General features: G+C 34.8%; 1 protein-coding gene across 4 annotated transcripts in view; it reads right to left on the bottom strand.

Annotated features, from left to right (window-relative positions):
• LOC115210295 (beta-hexosaminidase subunit beta) overlaps positions 1 to 20,000 on the bottom strand; it is a 121,913-nt gene that overhangs the window by 36,954 nt on the left and 64,959 nt on the right. For 2 of the 4 annotated variants that reach the window (XM_029778816.2, XM_036500803.1), the window contains exons 3-4: positions 10,883 to 11,005; positions 9,733 to 10,485 (exon numbers count right to left, since the gene is read on the bottom strand). In XM_029778816.2, the coding sequence (XP_029634676.1) occupies positions 9,733 to 10,485; positions 10,883 to 10,985 (856 nt within the window). In that variant the 5' untranslated portion in view covers positions 10,986 to 11,005. Of the gene's footprint in view, positions 1 to 9,732; positions 10,486 to 10,882; positions 11,006 to 15,148; positions 15,291 to 19,018; positions 19,255 to 20,000 lie in introns of those variants that run through there. The other 2 variants (XM_029778825.2, XM_036500807.1) reach the window with 2 other exon arrangements.

Raw genomic sequence — 20,000 nt, 5'->3', positions numbered from 1 at the left:
CCACTACACTCTCGGAGTGGTTGGCGTTAGGAAGGGCATCCAGCTGTAGAAACACTGCCAGATCTGACTGGACTGGTGCAGCTTTCGGGCTCCCCAGACCCCAGTTGAACCGTCCAACCCATGCTAGCATGGAAAGCGGATGTTAAATGATGATGATGATGATGATGATATATAAAAGAATTAAGATATAAACTCAAATTAGGCAATCATACTCAATTCGACTTAAAATGTGTATGCATATATTAATACATATCAACACATGAATATTTTTTCTAAATATTCATAAAATATAAATATACATAAAAATACAGGTAAATAAAACCCATGCAGGATACATACGAAAGGAAGTGTGAGAAAAAGAGGACTGAAAAAAGTTTTTTCATACTGAAATTAAGAGCGGTTACGAATTTCAATTAAAAGATCCATAGAGTTCAGTGTGTTTTTTTAAAAATATAAATGGTATATAAGGTATATAATATAGTTCGAGGAGGTTCACTTTCAATGGCTGTTTCTAGAGCTCACGTCCTAGTAGAAAAATTAATAAATCTTACAAATCATGTTGACAATATCCCCTTCATCAGGAAAGGTATCCTCATAAAATTACATCCTTGATACTTTTGATTCTTACAGAATAATGGATATATATAAAAAAAAAATTTTTTTTATTTTTCTTCTTTACATATGCAAATGAGTGGCAAGCAGGGAATGGTGGGAAAAGTACATTAACGTATTGAGACTTAATTCTGACTAAACACAGCACAATGAAATTTTCAATGTACTAAGAGCTAAAAGGTTTCATATTGCAGGCACTCTTCCAAATCCTTCAATATGTTTAGTTCTATAATTTTTCAAGAAAGTAGAATGGAATTTATGACTACATGAAGGAATCGCATCAGAGAATTTATTTAATGTATTTAAACTAAATGATCCAAAGATAATGTATGATTCCTTTATACATAACCTGCATCTACACAAAGTAGCACTATAAGGGGGCACCTCCGCAATTATGAACCTGGATAAAGAATAATCAGTGTTGCTATTTCTTAGGTGGTACATTTATGAGGTGAGAGGAACTTAAATGGGCTCTATATCTCCTCTTAAAATCAACAGTCTTCCTATATAACTCTTTGTTTTTTGGTTATTTACTTTTACTGTACACTTATAGACCACATTTTTTCCTAAGACATGAACTGGCAAGTGGTCATGATTCAGGCACTCTACAGCTACATGTTTTATCTAAATTTGTTCTATCATTCCAGTTATTGCCTTTTCGTTTTATTGGCTTTTAATTTTTTGGAAATGGGTTGGCAAGATCCGTGACTACTAAAGGTTGACTTGGATTAACATTATAAATTTTAGATTTACTTAGCTTTATTATTCAAGATTTGTTCCTGCTAACAAAGCCTACATTATTAGTGTTGGAGTCCTTATTCGATTGACGTTTTATTTTACTTCTATTTATGGAAGCTATAATAGATCCTAGCTTAGGCACGGCTGAGTAGGAAAATTTTTTTATTACAAATTGAGTAATACTTGTGTTGCTTGGAAACTTAGCTTTCAAGATCCTGCAAAACAATTTCAGTTTATATCATAATTCTTATCTTTTGTCTCAGGTTCAACCTGAGCACTTCTTTTTAGCAGTTCTATATATTTCGTAAAAACGGGCAATAATATTATATATATTATGTAGTATGTTTCTATTTCCATTTACATATTTATATGTGTATATGCATATACATATATATATATATATATATATATATATATATATATATATCATCATCATCATCATCATTTAGTGTCCACTTTCCATGCGAGCATGGGTTGGACGGTTCAACTGCGAACTTGGAAGCCAGAAGGCTGCACCAGGCCCAGTCTGATCCGGCAATGTTTCTATGGCTGGATGCCCTTCCTAAGGCCAAAAGACTTTTTCACTTCCCAAGCATTATACTAATACATCTGTTTGTTGTCTACACCACCTGTTTTCGTCTTTTGTTTTTTGTGAATTCTCCCTATATATATATATATATGTATATGTATGTGTATATATACATATGTATATGTATGTGTATATATACATATGTATATGTATGTGTATATATACATATATGTATGTGTATATATACATATATGTATGTGTATATATACATATATGTATGTGTATATATACATATATGTATGTGTATATATACATATATGTATGTGTATATATACATATATGTATGTGTATATATATATATGTATGTGTATATATACATATATGTATGTGTATATATACATATATGTATGTATATATATACATATATGTATGTATATATATACATATATGTATGTATCATCATCATCATCATCATCATCGTTTAACGTCCGTTTTCCGCGCTAGCACGGGTTGGACGGTTCGACCGGGGTCTGGGAAGCCAGGGGCCGCTCCAGGCTCCAGTCTGATTTGGCAGAGTTTCTACGGCTGGATGCCCTTCCTAACGCCAACCAATCCGTGAGTGGATTGGGTGCTTTTTACGTGCCACCTGCACAGGGGCCGGGGGGTCCGGCATCGGTCACGATCAGTTCGAGCTTTTAACGTGCCAGCGGTACGGGGGCAACTGGGTCCGGGGTACTTTGAATGGGTAGGGGGTATGTGGAATTGCTGCAGAAAGCAGCCCGGGTCTTTGCAGTCACAGCATATCTCCAGAGATCTCGGTCCTTCGCCATTGCCTCAGTGAGGCCCAATGCTCTGAGGTCATGCTTGACTACCTCATCCCATGTCTTCCTGGGTCTACCTCTCCCCCTGATACCTTCAACTGTTTGGGAGTGGCACTTCTTCACACATCTCTCTTCATCCATCCGCAGCACATGACCATACCATCGCAAGCGTTGCTCTTGCACACCACATCTGATGCTTCTTATATCCAGCATTTCTCTTAGGATGCTTACACTCTGTCTTGCGTGCACACTGACACTACACATCCAGCGGATCATGCTAGCTTCATTTCTTTCAAGTCTACGCATGTCCTCTGCAGTCACAGCCCATGTTTCATTACCGTGAAGCATGGCAGTTCGCACACATGCATCATACAATCTACCTTTCGCTCTGAGGGAGAGACCTTTTGTTGCCAGTAGGGGTAGGAGCTTTCTGAACTTTGCCCAGGCTATTCGTATTCTAGTGGTGATACTCTCTGTGCATCCACCTCCGCTACTACTAACTTGGTCACCCAGGTAGCGGAAACTATCAACTACTTCTAGTTCTCTCCCTGGAGTGTGATGGAATCTGTTTTCTGAGTGTCTGTTGTGTCTATTGTCCCTGTGCATCTGCCGCACATGAAAGCTATCTTATCTGTTAATTTCCCTTTAATGTTGCTGCAACTCTTATGTGTCCATAACTTACATTGGGTGCATCTTATGGAGTTTCTACCTGTACCTTTCCTACAGATTGAGCAGGGCCACCTACCCGAGGGGGTGTGTGCTGAGTACCTCTTGCTGCTTACTAATACTTTGGTCTTTGCTACATTTATTCTAAGGCCCTTTGATTCCAACCCTTGCTTCCACACCCGAAATTTCTCTTCTAGTTCCGGTAGTGATTCTGCTATGAGAGCTAGGTCATCGGCATAGAGGAGCTCCCAGGGGCATCCCGTTTTGAATTCCTCTGTTATTGCCTGAAGGACTATGTATATATATACATATATGTATGTATATATATATATATATACATATATGTATGTATATATATACATATATGTATGTATGTATATATATACATATATGTATGTATGTATATATATACATATATGTATGTATGTATATATATACATATATGTATGTATGTATATATATACATATATGTATGTATGTATATATATACATATATGTATGTATGTATATATATACATATATGTATGTATGTATATATATATATATATATATATATATATATATATATATATATATATATATATGTATTTATGTGTATGTATTTATGCGTAAGCTCACAAGGAATGAAGCCAGTATGCTCCGATGGACATGTAATGTCAGTGTGCATACTCGACAGAGTGTAAGTACCTTGAGAGAAAATTTGGACCTAAGAAGCATCAGATGTGGTGTGCAAGAGAGACGACTGTGTTGGTATGGTCATGTGGCAAGAACGGATGAGGATAGCTGTGTGAAAAGTCCACACTCTAGCGGTTGAGGGAACCTGTGGAAGAGGTAGATCTAGGAAGACCTGGGATGAGGTGGTGAAGCACGACCTTCGAACATTAGGCCTCATCGTGGCCTAATGACCAAGACCTTTGGAAATATGCAGTGCGTGAGAAGACCTGGCAAGCCAAGTGAGACCATAACCCGTGGCCTAGGCCAGGGGTGTAACCAGCCCACTTATGTGTACCTTTCCTTCAGTGGACACTAAACTCTGCTTGCGAAGACCTGTTGAGGCAAATGAAATCGAAATCAAATCAAATTAGCAAATTGATGACTGGCACCCGTGCCAGTGGAGCGCTAAGAGCACCACCCGAGTGTGATTGCTGGCAGAGCAGCTGAGTGGCTTCCATACCGGTTGTACATAAAAAGCACCATTCAAACGTGATCGTTACCAGCGTCACCTTACTGTCACTTGTGCTGGTGGCACGTGAAAAACATTCGAGCACGTGAAAAACATTGTTGCCAGTTCCGCTGGACTGGTTCCTGTGCAGATGGCACGTAAAAAGCATCATTTGAGCATGGCCGTTGCCAATACCGCCAGCACGTAAAAGCACCCACTACACTCTCAGAGAGGCTGGCATTAGGAAGGGCATCTAGCTGTAGAAATTCTGCCAGATCAGATTGGAGCCTGGTACAGCCATCTGGTTCGCCAGTCCTCAGTCAAACCATCCAACCCATGCTAGCATGGAAAGCAGACGCTAAACGATGATGATGATGATGATGATATGTGGGTGTGTATGTATATATATATATTACATTTTTATTCCTTTTACATATATGTATATATATATATATATATATATATATATATATATATGCATGCACACACACACACACACACATGCAAACATATTTAAAGAGAGTGACTGCATCAAAACACAAAATAAATTCTGGAAAGAATTTGAAATGTGAGTGTCCATTGAGACTCAAACTCACACTTCTGTTGATACCCGCTACACATTAGGCATTAGATCTACTAATATCACCTCATCATGTTAACACTTATTTCTTTTTATCTCAGTGCTTCTTGGTACTATTTTAGATTAAATCTTCTTCATAATATCAAAGGGGAGAATCAAAACAAAAACATGCAAAATAATGATGCAAAGGATTTTTCATTTTTAAATTAGACTTAAGGCTAATTATGTAAATATAAACAAAAACAGTGTTAATAGAGAAAGTATCACTAAAGGAGTAACTGTTGCATTGCTCAGGTTAGTCCTGAGTGAAAAGGTGTTCGGTGCCATGACCAGCTATATGAAAGACATATGATAGCTTTCAAACAGTGCATATCTTGTAAGGATTAACAAATTTTTCTAGATGCCTATATTCCTTTTCATAAATATAAAAGTGAATGAGAAACATACAAAACTGCCTGACAGTGGAGCCGGTCTGAAATCGTAGCTGCATACTTGCCACAGGGATAACAAAAAAATATGTTAAGCTGTTGATCAAAATAAGGAGAGCTTACAAAATGATAAGGAGAGCTTAATTTCTTTCAGGAAATAGAGAGAAAGAGAGAGAGAGAGAGAGAGGAGAGAGAGAGAGAAAGAGAAAGAGAGAGTTAATTATAAAGCAATTAAGGTCAAGATAACACCAAAGTATCAGGATGGATTTCTACATAATCATGGAAGGATTAAAACATTAGTGAGGCAGCATCATTATCAACTGATATAAAGTTTAAGGAGATAACTGTAAAGAGGGAAATTATAAAGGCTACTAGTTAACAGATCAAAAGGAAAGTGATAAAAAATGGCCACAGCAAATGAAAACAGAGCTGACTTAGTATAGGTTGCAGTTTAGGGCAGTATTGAAATGCAGATCAACAGATGACTGACTGTAAGAACACTGAACTCTTAAGAGAGAATGACTTTAAAATATGGTTCTCCTAGTGATTGGGTAACATTTTTTTTTCATAAATGAGAGATCAAAGAAACAAGCAAAACAACAAAAATATAAATCAGATTATATAATGGTTATATAGCCCAGAATTTACAATTGTCTGTTCATCTATGCAAAAACACAATGTAAAGAAATCTTTTATTATTATTGATTATTAACCAGACATACAAGTCATTGTATGTGGCTTTTCTATCTAAAGGAACATTATAAATTATAATGGTTTTAAAAAACACAATTAATCAGGAATATTAATCATCATCATAACTACTGGCTATATAACAATACTACTATCTAGTATACAAGTTGGTTTGATGAACCCCACAATTCAACACAATCCAACATGCTCCTTACCCTTTACTGCAGAAATATCCTATCAAACAAACATAAAAAAAAATTATCAAGATAGATTTGCACTGAGGGAATAGACTAAATGAAACAAATATAACATGACTGTTTCAAAAAAGAGACTTCCAACCCAGAGTAAAATGTTAAAATCACAATAAATTAATGATAGCAAGTATAAAGGCAATTTCAGGAAATATTTTCACATGAATCCTAAAATATGTTGCAAGACAGTTTTGTACTTGTATCAGAAAGTTAACTATGGTTATATATCTTTTTATAATCTTATTTCGATGTTGGGCAAGTTAGAATAGTTTTATTATGTATGAAATTTGCACATTAGTGTAGATGAAACCAAAAAGTATAGCTAGAGAAAGTAAACTTGTTAAATTTAATGTATATAGAATTGTGGGAATGATATAGGAGTTTACATCTATATGTGTCATAATGTAATGTGAAAGGATACAGTCTGTAATAAGCAGAATTGCTTTCACGTAATCTAATATATATTACAAAACTACAGAAAATTTTGGGTTTTTATACAATAAAAACAAATCATTTTCAAAAAAGTAGTGGCAGATTTATTTTTCACATGCTAACTACTTGACAGAATGAGAATTTAGTGGAAGCAAGGCATGAAATCTAAGGGCCTTTAGCAATAAGTAGGGAAACAGACAAACCACAAATTCCTTCAGGGAGATGACCCTGCTTGATATGTAGGAAAGGTGTTGGTATAAACTCCATATGGCACACCCAGTGCAAGCTATGGACACATAAGAGGGACATGGGAAGGTTAACAGAGAAAATAGTCTTTGCATGTGGCTGATGTGCAGGTACAATAAACACAGAAAATAGACCTCCTCAAATCTCCGAGGGGATCCTTAAAAGTAGTAGACAGATTCCATTGCCTGGGTGACCAAGTTAGTAGAGGAGGGGAAAATTCCAAAAGTGTAGTTGCTAGAATAAGAACAGGCTGGGCAAAGTTCAGAGAGCTATTACCTTTGGTAACAAAGGGCTTCTCCCTCAGAGTGAAAGGCAGATTGTATGATGTCTGTGTACATACAGCTATGCCATAGGGCAGTGAAACATGGGCTATGACTACAGAGGACAAGTGAGACGTGAAACAAATGAAGTCAGTATGATCTGCTGGATGGGTATTGTCAGTATGTATGTATGACAAAGTGTAAAGGATTTAAGAGAAAAATTGGGTATAAGAAGCATCAGTTGTATTGTGCAAGAGAGAGAACTGAGATGGTATGGTCATTTGATATGCATAGATAGAGACAGCTGCAAAAAGAAGTGCTGATCTCTAAACGTGGAGGGAACTTGTGGAAGGAGTAGACCCAGGAAGACATGTGATGGAGCAATGAGAAAGGCTCTTTAGATGTTAGGCCTCACTGAAGAGATATGGGACTGTGACATCCGGCAATTTGCTGTTCTTGAGAAGACATGTCGAGCTAAGTAAAATCGTGGCCATTCATACATACAGGCATGTCCTTTACGGCCATGCTCCTCACTTCCTCTCCTAGATGAGAGTTCCTTCACTTGTAGGCTTTGGGATGTTGATGCCATGGATAAAGCACCCGTACTGGTACCATGTAAAAAGCACCTGTGCCGGTATCATGTATAAAGGATCAGTGCCAGTGCTACACAAAAAGTACTCAGTACATTCTGTAAAGTGGTTGGCATTAGGAAGGGTGTCCAGCCATAGAAACCGTGCCAAAACAGACAATTGGAGCCTGAACAGTACTCTGGCTGGCCAGCTCCTGTTAAACCATCCAACCCATGACAGCATGGAAAACAAACATTAAATGATGATGATGATGATGATGGAAAAAAATAAAAGTAGCAATCTAGTCAATGATATCAACTTCAAAATACAGAACAATACATTGAGAATAATTACTATAGCTATTTGAAGCTATCAAGCCTCCTCTCAATTGAAAGAAACTATAAATTTTAATGCTAGGCATATTTCTAACAACAACTATCAACTTCAATTGGAATAATTTACCATTTCTCAATCTGACACAAAAGACTACATCCTATGTTAGTACATGTCAGTACAATTAGGTTTTAATCCACTTATTTTATTTATTTAACACACTACATCTGACCCCAAAGCATTATTTAGATATGTGAATTTAATCTCTCCACTTTCATCTACTTGTCTTCTCCTTGCATTCTGTCATAAAACAATTTCCATTTCGGAAGTCAAATATAACATTTGCAGTGTTATGGGAAATCCTAGGATGGCTTTAACATTAACTAGGCTATTTAATAGTTCAGTTCTATATTTAAGAAATGAGGAAATATGTACATTATTTACAATTGACAGATATTTGTCCTCATCTTGTTTGTTGTTAACACATTGTTTAGGCTGATATACCCTCCAGCCTTCATCAGGTGTTCTTGGGGAAATTTCAAACATGGGTTCTCATTCTTAAGGTATTTTTTGATGTTGTTGTCATCATCGTCATCCTCATCATCATTATCATAATTATTATTCAGGTCACTGCCTGGAATCAAACTCGAAATCTTGGGGTTAGTAGCCCATGCTCTTAACCACTACGCCATGGGCATATGGCGTAGTTGTTAAGAGTGCGGGCTACTACCCCTGAGATTCCGAGTTTGATTCCAGGCAGTGACCTGAATAATAATAATAATAATAATAATAATAATAATAATAATAATAATAATAATAAACAACCACAACAACAACATCGAAAAATACCTTAGGAATGAGAACCCAGGTTCGAAATTTCCCCAAGTCACCTGATGAAGGCTGGAGGGTATATCAGCTGAAACATTGTGTTAACAACAAAAAAAGATGAGGACAAATATCCGTCAATTGTAAATAATGTGAATAATATTTAATAGTTAGTGAAATAAAAAATAATGGCTGCTTTAATAATTTCAGTGCTATCCATTTTACTAAACAAAAGCGTTTCTAGGCAGTTGCTTGACCTGCAAGAAATAGTAACCATATTTCTGTCAAATCAGACTTTAACATCTTAAAAAGGGGACCAGAATAATGTAGTTCTTGGAACAGTATATCTTAAGATAAAAGACAGGCTGGTCCAAGCTTGAATGCCTTTGTAGTTCTGCTTAATCAGGGCTGACCTGGGGTTAAACAAAGACAACTGAACAATATCACTTCTCAAGCTCTCCACAACATTCTTTTAGCCAACCTTTACATTAAAAGATTTAAAGTTTCCTTCTCTTATTATTTTTTAAAATTCAAATTTAAATCATTATTGTATAATAAAAATATCCATATAAAATATATTGTATACTTACAAGACTCCTCTGTTTTATCTGAAGGATATAAGCCTTCACAAGGAGTGTGAATGTCAATCTGAAAGGTTGTTATGACAGGAGCATTCTTGTATATTTTGCTTTCATATTTATTAATTGATTCTTCGAAATGAAACCCATGTGCATTCTTCAGATTATTATAAAATAGATCTGGTAATGAATCTTGAAGAATGTACTTTCGGTAACGTGTGATGGCATGGTCTATGATATCACAGCTATGCTTTAAATAAACAAATTTAAAATTTGGAGAAAATTGGAGAACCTTAGGTTTCTTGATGTAATATTGTGGTAATGGCCAAGGTTCACCCGATGTACTAATAGGTGATCGACGTACTTTTTGTTCTGGAACAACATAATCTTCCATATTGATTGAAAAATCATGCCAATCCCAAACGATACGACTTTTTCCATGGGATTCTTCTTGGTTTAAGTGTTCCTTGTCTGCAAAATCATTGTGTGAAGGCTGTTGTTCTCGATTCACTGGAATGTTGATTTCAAGGCTAGGAATCTTATTGTTGAATGCTTTATGGTTAATACCATTATTTTTAACATTTTCATCAGCATTTGCAACTCTATGACTAGATTTCAATGTATCTTTTAGGACATCTAATGAAACTTCTGCAGCCTGGTTGGCAGCAGCAGCCCCATTTGCCTGATCACCGAGTCTTGCATGATATCTTATGTTGGGTGCCCAATGGTTTTGACTTAAGTTTACTTGTGAATTTTTCCATGAGTCTGCAACAGAAATATTTAAAAGTTAATATAAAAGATGAGTTGATTTAATTAAATGAATGTAAATCTATTGTTAATTATTTTTTTTTACTCCTTAATGAGAGAAGGATGGGGAATACCAATGACTCTCTTGCTTTCTGGGACTCTTAGACTGGTGGTAGGAAGGAAGGGGGTTGAAGATCTGGCCTGGATGCTTGCAACAGAGTGAACTCTGCTAAAAGCACCCAAGGATCAGCTAGCAAAATTGAATTGTGTGAAGGATCATGCTTATTACCCATTAATTCAGAGTATAAAAAACCAAAACAAATATATCAAGATATTACTGATTCTCCACTCACATGGATTAAATGCATAAATTACAACTATTGTAAAGAAAATAATTTAAATGAATTTGATTTACTTTCTAAATTATTGGCCTTGTGAATCAGGACGGTAGGAGGCTTTTGGAAAGCTTCACTGAATGTAGAGAGAACAGCAAATAAAAATAGCTTGAACAACTCCATTCCGCAACCATGTCAGAATTCTACAAAAATAATGAAATTATATATTAGGTAATTTTATATAAATTAGTACATAAGTCAATGTAAATATAATACTTTATCTTTAAATAATCCAAAATAAAAAGTGGATTTTTTTGTATTTAACTTCATGCTGAAAGAATGAAATTCCTGTTCATATGTCAAAAATCTCACATAAATTAGTGTTTTATGAATTTTACTCACATGCAAGTTAAAACATGTAAAATATTAAATCTCACTGTAAACTTGGAGGCTTCAGTATCTAATTTGACCTACTACTATAACCAGATCTAAAAAAAAAAACCAACCAAACAATTTGATATTACTTTGCCAACTATGCCTTAGCAACTGTAATATGAAGATATAATAGACTTATGTTTAAGGAAATACTACTAATATCAAATGTCTAAAACATTTCCATTTTCAGAGGAATTTTAAATTTGGTTGACACATTGTTTCAGTTTAAAATTTTTAAAACTTTTTATATTATTAGATATTCTGTTATTTTCAGAAAATATAGATGTTTTCCATATGCTGCATTTTAAGGAAAACTATTTGTTAGGTAATATATTTTCTAAAAATCTATGATACAAGCTTTGAAACATTAACTGAAAATGCTTGTTACAAACTGACTACTATACTGAGTGCTCAGAAACAGAAAACTATATAAAAGTAAAATAATTACCAAGTAATTATTTTCAGTACCTATCTTTTATTTCCAATCAATTCTAATTTAGATGTCATATATTTAATTTCAGGTATCTCTTTTACATCATAGAAAATTTACATCCAGCTTAATTGTGAGGATCTTGTAAGGATCCTTCCTTTCAAAATTGAATTGAAGATGCAAAAAATATATTAAGACATCAGTAAATGAAGCATGTACCTTTGAATGCCACATCAAGAAAATGCTTTTAACAAATGATAAATAAAGCACAAAGTGTGAAATAATAAGTTAATTCATAACATTACAAACTCATTGATTCTAGAAAAGTTTTAAAACAGCAAATATTTTATATACTACCACTGACAACCATGAAAATTTTACACAACCAATTTGGAGATGGAAGACATAAAAAAAAAATGTCAGTAGTTTTCCATATGAGAGCTATCCTCACATGGAAAGACAGTGACAAAAAAAAAAAATAGTAAGTCCTCTCATCCTTGAAACAGTAAACTACACCCATCATTGTATGGGAGTCCAGGTGCTACGAATAATAGACGAAAGTAGAGGATATGGATCTTATTCCAAGTGGAGAGAAGACTGTAGGAGGTTGGATGGTATAAATACTTCTACAGCAGTCAATAATATGGGTGGTTGAAGAAAACAAACAGAATAAGCTTAGCCTACAAGTATTGCAAATTAAGAACTATGACTTGTCCATGCTTTCAAAAAGATCTTCAACTGTTTAACTGGAATTCTTATGGAGTACTGGTAAATTTTGAACAACAGTACACACACACACAAATGTAGAGGGAGGGAGAGAGAGAGAGAGAGAGAGAGAGAGAGAATATTTGGAATACAGATATTCAAGTTTTATGAATTTTATAGCTGTTGAATCACCTGATATTTGAGGCATTTGCATTTTCTAACAGCTTTGGTAAAGTAAAGAAAGGAGAGATATATTAATTTTACTAAGTTAACAGTGAAGGAAGGACCGTGTTAGTGTTTAAGGTTGCCTGAAGCTACTTAGCTTAAAGAAAAAAATCACTTGGGCATTTGACATCATTCTAACAACAGAAATCAAAATAAAAAATATTGGTTAATAAATACTCAATTTGTGTGTGTGTGTGTGTTTATTTAGACACATACACACACATTGAAGGTCTTTGTTAAACGCTAAACTTTGGTGCAAGACCTCTAAATTTCACTACCATAAATTAAAATATGTATCTGTTAGCCTGATGATTGACCCTAATTTTCAAATAAGAAAAACATTTATGTTTGAGAAATGATATACAGTTTTATTAATCTCTGGAGCAAAGTAAGTAGTAATAATGATTTCAGGTTGATCAACAGATGGTACAACCTGCTGGTTTCCTGAAAAGGCAGAAGAAATGGAACTGGTTTCAACAATTGGCTTTTTGACTTCTTTGCTTATTCAGTTTTCTATTAGCATAATTTTTCTCACTGCTGTATTTACAAAGCAAAAACAAAACAAAACAAAACAAAAAAACAAAAACCATCCCAAAATATAACAAAATATATTTTACTATTTAATTAGCAGAAAAATCTGGAGAGTATGATCATCAGCTCTGGCATGTTTGGCCATGCATTGTTTCTCATGCAGTTCTATGATGGCATATTGCTTTTGAGCATGACATAGAAATGAGAACATGTCAACTTAATGAGGATATGATTTAACAAGTTATCGTTCCACTATAATAGTTGTCTTTAGGAAACTGCAGTTCAGTTAACAAGATTCCTTGCAAAAACATTATAAGTGAGGGTGGGTGTTCATAAGATCTACAATTAACATCTAAGCAACTTTCATTCAAAGGAAAGCAATCATTGCTAACACAGTGACCCACCAATCTTATGATCTTCCACAGCAATTGAAACAAACAATAGAATTCTAATAACAAACATGAAACAATGGAAAAAGTGTGTAGGGGTGGAGAAAGGAGGGAGGGAGGGAGGGAGAGAGAGAGAGGAGAGAGAGAGAGAGAGAATACAGGAGAGAGAGAGAGAGAGAGAGAGAGAATACAGGAATAATTAGCAGTGCTTTATAGATGCACTTGATAGCTTCTGTAACCTGGGCAATGTAATCAGCAGTGATATGGAAGCATAGTAAACATAATAAAAAAAAGAGTGGTGAAAGTTCAGGGAGCTAGTAGCTCTACTGGTGACAAAGGGATTCTGTCTATTTGAGTATTTGAATGAATGATGATTGTATTATGCTTGTTTATGAAGTGCAACATTGCATGTTGTGAGATGTGGGCATTGAATGCGGTGGATGTACAAATGCAGGAGAGACATGAAGTAAGCTTGCTTCACAGGATGTTTGATATGTGATGTTAGTGCACCTAAGTAATATGGTACTGAGAGGAAAAACTGTGTATAAGAGGAATGAGATGTAGTAAGCAAGAAGTATGACCACAGTAGTATAGTTACATAATGTGTGTGGATTATAACAGTTGGATAAGTGTTGAGAGATCCTAGTGGAAGGAAGACCAAGAAAAACATGGGCAGAAGAGATGAAATCTGATGTTGGGATACTGAATATGACAAAGGAGATGTCAGAGGATAGTAACAAGTGGTGAAACACAATACTGAAGAGAAACTACCCATCATATGCAAGTGTGGAAAAATAGATGTGAAAATGATAATGACGATGATGATGGTGAAGATATGTACAACAGTTATTCAATAAACTATTGTTTTACAATAACTAAATAAACAATAACAAGGGAAATACTTTCTAATTTGTTATCATGTTGACTATAATTCACAAAGGAGAAAATAGATAAAGATTATATTTGTAAAATATGAGAAAATGTATCTATAAAACTAAACAATAAAGATACAAGGATGACAATAGAAAAGGACTGCATTTAAAAAGAAAAAAATTAAATACATGTAAAGAAAGAATTTTCAGAAAAATATTTAAAATAAACTTCATACAATCAATTTTTATCACGAAAGGAAATTTCAAATTCATCAAACAAAATAATCATTATAAAATTTACTTTATTAGAAATCAGTATTTTAAAGTAAGTTTCCTTGCCAGTGCTAATTAAATTATGATCATCATGATATCAAGAGACCATATTCTTCTGATTAATTTTAACTTCTAAGACACTTTACTAAATTAATTTCGATCATAAGCTTTATACATCACTTTAAATCAACTACTATAAATCACCATGTACAGATTAAAGGTAAAAGTTCACACAACTTCTTAGCTGTAAATTAAATATATTATAGGTAAGATGTAATGTAAAATTCAAAAATAAATTATATTCATCTTAAAGTAAACAAAGTACTTCTGTACAAATAATTTGTCCAGAGTTTCAAATACTCAAAATATAACATTTAGTGGTTTTTTAAACTTGTACGTATTGACAACACCCACGCACGCACGCACTCACGTGCACGTACACACACAATCATCTAAGTATGAAATACATGTTCTTTCACTACTTACAATGATGAACTGAGCTCTCCTCCAAATACTGAGCAATCAAGTTTTAAGAGCCTCTGCTATAGACTCAACACTGTTCTGATGATGGAATATGAACTACGAAGTGGTTTTTAGGTCAGCACTAACAATCTGTTTTCCTTCTTTCCATCCCTCCACCACTCCAACATTTCAAATTTAACACATTTTGAAATAATAATTCATATGTTGGAAACAGATGCTAGTACGTTTTTCAAATGTACATTAAACTACAACAGGTGGGCTATTAAGGTCGAATGCTTCCTGTAATATGCCAATAAATTCAATACACCCTTACAAGATGTCAACAATCAGTTGGACATTTTCCTCACATTAGCAAAACAAATAAATTTCAAAACAAACAAATACACAAACCTCGAGTTGTTTGAAGACATTTTAATGAATGCTCTAATTGTATACACACAAAACAATACATCTACATGTATAAACATGAAATTTATGCATGAAGACATTGCTGGCTTAGCTGACTTTCTGATGAATTATTACATTTTAAGCATCACTAATAGTACAACATTGAATTGCAATTTATGCATTGTTGAAATCATAATCACCTAGTGTCAACCACTACAGTCAACACATCTCAGAAACACCACTGAATGAAAAGATCAAGTATAAAATTAGATTAGGGTGGCAGTTTTTTGGCCAAACTAGCTTCATCTTCCAGTCTACTATCACTGAGTCTGAAAATATGAATATAAAATAAATGCATACTACCAACTGTCACATATGGTTGAGAGACTTGGAATCCGATAAAAAAAAGGAAGCTTCGTTGCAAATTAACGAGAAAATTACTATTTTTAAATCTCACAACGAGAGATATTCAGCAACAGTACTTTGGAGTAAAGATTGCTTGCCAACATAACATGGCAGTCCTGGTTTAGGACAAATGTTGATGTAATTTAGCCCCAGGAGACATCGTCTCCAGCTGGCTATACAACATGATCTGTGTCCTTATATTTTTGAACAAGGGAATCTAGCACCCCCAACTCAGCGCAAAACAATATCTGTGTACCAGAAATTGCGATACACAGATATTGTTTTGAGCTGGGTGGGGTGCTAGATATATATATATATATATATATATATATATATGCCAGTGCCCCCTTGGTCAATACCAGTGCCTCCTGACTGGCTCCCATGCTGGTGACATGTAAAAAGCACCCGCTACACTCTCAGAGTGGTTGGTGTTAGGAAAGGCATCCAGCTGTAGAAACATTGCCAGATCAGATTGGAGCCTGGTGCAGCCCACTGGCTTGCCAGACCTCAGTCAAACTGTCCAACCCATGCCAGCATGGAAAGCGAATGTTAAACGATGATGATGATGATGCTGATATATATATATATATATATTAATAACAGGGTGTCCCAAAAGTCACTGATGGGTTTCAATTTTTAATAACTTCTTTAACTTTACAAATAAATGCATGAAATTTTAATACCATATAAAGGACATAATGGAAATTAATATGCACAGGTCAAATTTAGCAACACCACTACATCACATATGAAAAATGACATTGCTTAAATGGCAGCCATTTTCATTTTCGCATGCCTGTGCTCTTTCCAAAACTTGCACCATAACACCGCCAAGAGTTTCAGACCCCCACTTCTCTGATTTCTCTATTGATGCACCAGGGTCTCCGGTTTCTTGACATAAACCCTCTCTTTCAGGTATCCCCACAAGAAAAAATCTGGGCTAGTCAAGTCTGGAGAACATGAAGGCCATTCAAAGCAGACCTCACACATGGTTCCAGCAAGATGGGGCAACTGCTCATACTGCAAAGGAAACAATGCAGTTACTATAGCAGTGCTTTGGAAAGAGAATAATCTCCCACTACAGCAATGACAACTGGCCTTCACAGTCTCCAGACTTGACTAGCCAGGATTTTTTCTTGTGGGGGATACCTGAAAGAGTGGGTTTATGTTAACAAACTGGATACCTTGGTTCAACTGAAGGAGAACATCAATAGAGAAATCAGAGAAGTGGGGTCTGAAACTCTTGAGGGTGTTATGGTGAAAGCTCTGGAAAGAGCACGGGCATGTAAATCTGAAAATGGCTGCTATTTAAGCGATGTCATTTTTCGCATATGATGTAGTTGTGTTGCAAAATTTGACTTGTGCATATTAATTTCCATTATGTCCTTTGTATTGGATCAAAATTTCATGCATTTATTTGTAAAGTTAAGGAAGTTATTAAAAACTGAAACCCAAAAGTTAAACGATGATGATCATCATCATCATGGCACTTCGTCGGTTACGATGACGAGGGTTCCAGTTGATCCGATCAACGGAACAGCCTGCTCGTGAAATTAATGTGCAAGTGGCTGAGCACTCCACAGACTGTACCCCTTAACGTAGTTCTTGGAGAGATACAGGTGTGACAATACAGGTACAACAGAAACAGGAAGGAAGAGTGAAAGAAAGTTGTGGTGAAAGAGTACAGCAGGGTTTGCCACCACCTCCTGCCGGAGCCTCGTGGAGCTTTAGGTGTTTTTGCTCAATAAACACTCACAACGCCCACTCTGGGAATCAAAACTGCAATCTTACAACTGCGAGTCCACTGCTCTAACCACTGGGCCATTGTGCCTCCACACACATACACACACGAGAAAATATGGTAGGCTGACTTGTTGCTGCTCAAAATTGATCCCATTCCCATGTACTGACTAACCTGCAATATTTCTTATTCATTTTCTGCCACATTTAACATTATCTCACCACTTCATCCTTCCTAAGCTAACTAGTAAACAGAATGTGGGACTTCCTTTGTTCAATCAAACTGTGATCTGAAGTTTCCACACATTAACTTTGTCTCTATATCTAATTTCTTATTAGTTCCCTACTTTTAGCATCCCATTTAATCACACTGCAGAAGCATTGAATAAAGCTAACTTATTTATTATAGAGTTATTGATATAGAGTTAATTAAGTGCTAACAAAATGGAGTGCAATCATTTTAGTTAATCAAGACAGTATCCTTAAAGAGAAGAGATAAACATGGAAAATGCTTAAATATCGCAAATGAAATCAAGTGAATTAATTCAAAATCAAAGTAATTTTAAACTGGTTTGATGAACCAAAGTCCGAATTAATTAGAAATGGAAAAAAAAAAAAAAGCAATGCAGCACAGAGAACAACAACCTGCTCTATGGTATATAGTGACAATACTTGACATATCCTGGTCTTATTATCGCCCTCATTCCAGTATCCTCATTCCAGTGGTTGCCAGATCAATAGAGACGAAGGTATATATATATATATAAATATACATATATATATATATATATATATATATATATATATATATATTTTATATTATATAATTAGGGTTCAGTAAAAAAATTTACTTTACCACACACTGAACTTTTAGAAATAGCAGCCAAAAAATTTTAGCTATTTCCTCTACTATAAGAAAAGTCTCCCAGACAAGGTATACTCAAAAATAATTCACGTAGGTATAGAGGGAAAAATAAAGAAAGATCACACGTACATCGATTACTTGAGAACGCCGTTTCTGGATTAGTTGGATATAGAGATGCTAGAAATACATACTCCTATCAATATTTCCGTCATCAGCCCAAGATTTCGTTAGGTTTAAATTTGAGAGCACTAAAAATCGAACACACCCGTCTGATATGAGTAATCCCAGACATATATATATATACATATATCAGTAGGTAGGTAGGGCAGGAGGGAGGGAGCGAGGAAAGGAGGGAGAGAGAGACACACAGAAAGAGAAAGCCTGAGGGAAATAAAAATCAGAAACATCAACCACATGAAAAATATATGTGAAGTATTGAAACACTGTGTTGAATATAACTTTGATGAATGAAGTACCTGTAGCAAGGAGAGGCAAACTTTGAAAACCCTTAAATCAACAAAACAAAAGGTAATACAGAATCAAGTACACAATTCTTTTACATGGATTGATGGAGCTCTGTGCAAGAGCAGGGTTTTCACGAGTAACATGGAAGAGATGTAAAGATGTGTATCTCAATATTTTTGTTTAAGTTATGGCAGCGAACTGGCAGAAATGTTAACATGCTGGGCGAAATGCTCAGTGGTATTTCATCTGTTTTTACGTTCTGAGTTCAAATAAATACCATTACTAATCTGGTGTTTGGGACATTAGCAAGAAATTTTAATGGATAGTTTTTTTTTTAGATCACTTTCAAGCAGAAAATTTGTATCATAGAACCAAAAGGTGAGATCAGGTGCATTGTTAATAAAAGGGTTAAAATTTCTAAGTGAATTTATGAAGAAGGTACAGCCTTACTTGATGACTTCGGTGCATGATGCAAGGCTGTTAGTTCAGTTTTTTACTTTGAATGCTTTTTCAGGGAAGAGTAAGATAAATAATTTTCTAATTTTTGGTGGAATAATTTTAAATATCATTTATATTTGAAAATCTGAGAAATTAACACAAAACAAAAAAATTCCTATCCTTTTCACAGAAAATGTCAACAAGATCAGTAAAGTAGAGAAATAAGTTTATCCATATAATTTAAAGAAAAATAATGAAGATGAGGAGTTGAATTTTTTTTATTTTGAAGGGAAAGTTACTACAAATTCACTTTACCTTTTTGTAAACAATTATAGTTGAGGAAGAAAAGAAAGAAAATATATTTTTTTTCTTTGAAGTAAATAAAGAAAGAATTTAAACCATTAAAATGAGATCAATCAAAATATCTGAAGTATGGTGACTGCTCAGAAATTTAAATATGCAAATATATATATTAAAAATGATAGCTGTTGCTAAACCTCTTGAGATCGACAATATTTGATAAATGTTGTTCAAATATTAAGGAAAGATAACAAT

This window comes from Octopus sinensis, linkage group LG1 (genome assembly GCF_006345805.1).
Source record: "Octopus sinensis linkage group LG1, ASM634580v1, whole genome shotgun sequence".
In the NCBI taxonomy this organism is placed as follows: domain Eukaryota; kingdom Metazoa; phylum Mollusca; class Cephalopoda; order Octopoda; family Octopodidae; genus Octopus; species Octopus sinensis.
Note: the sequence above shows the minus strand (reverse complement) of the source record. Positions and strands in the feature narration are given on the sequence as shown.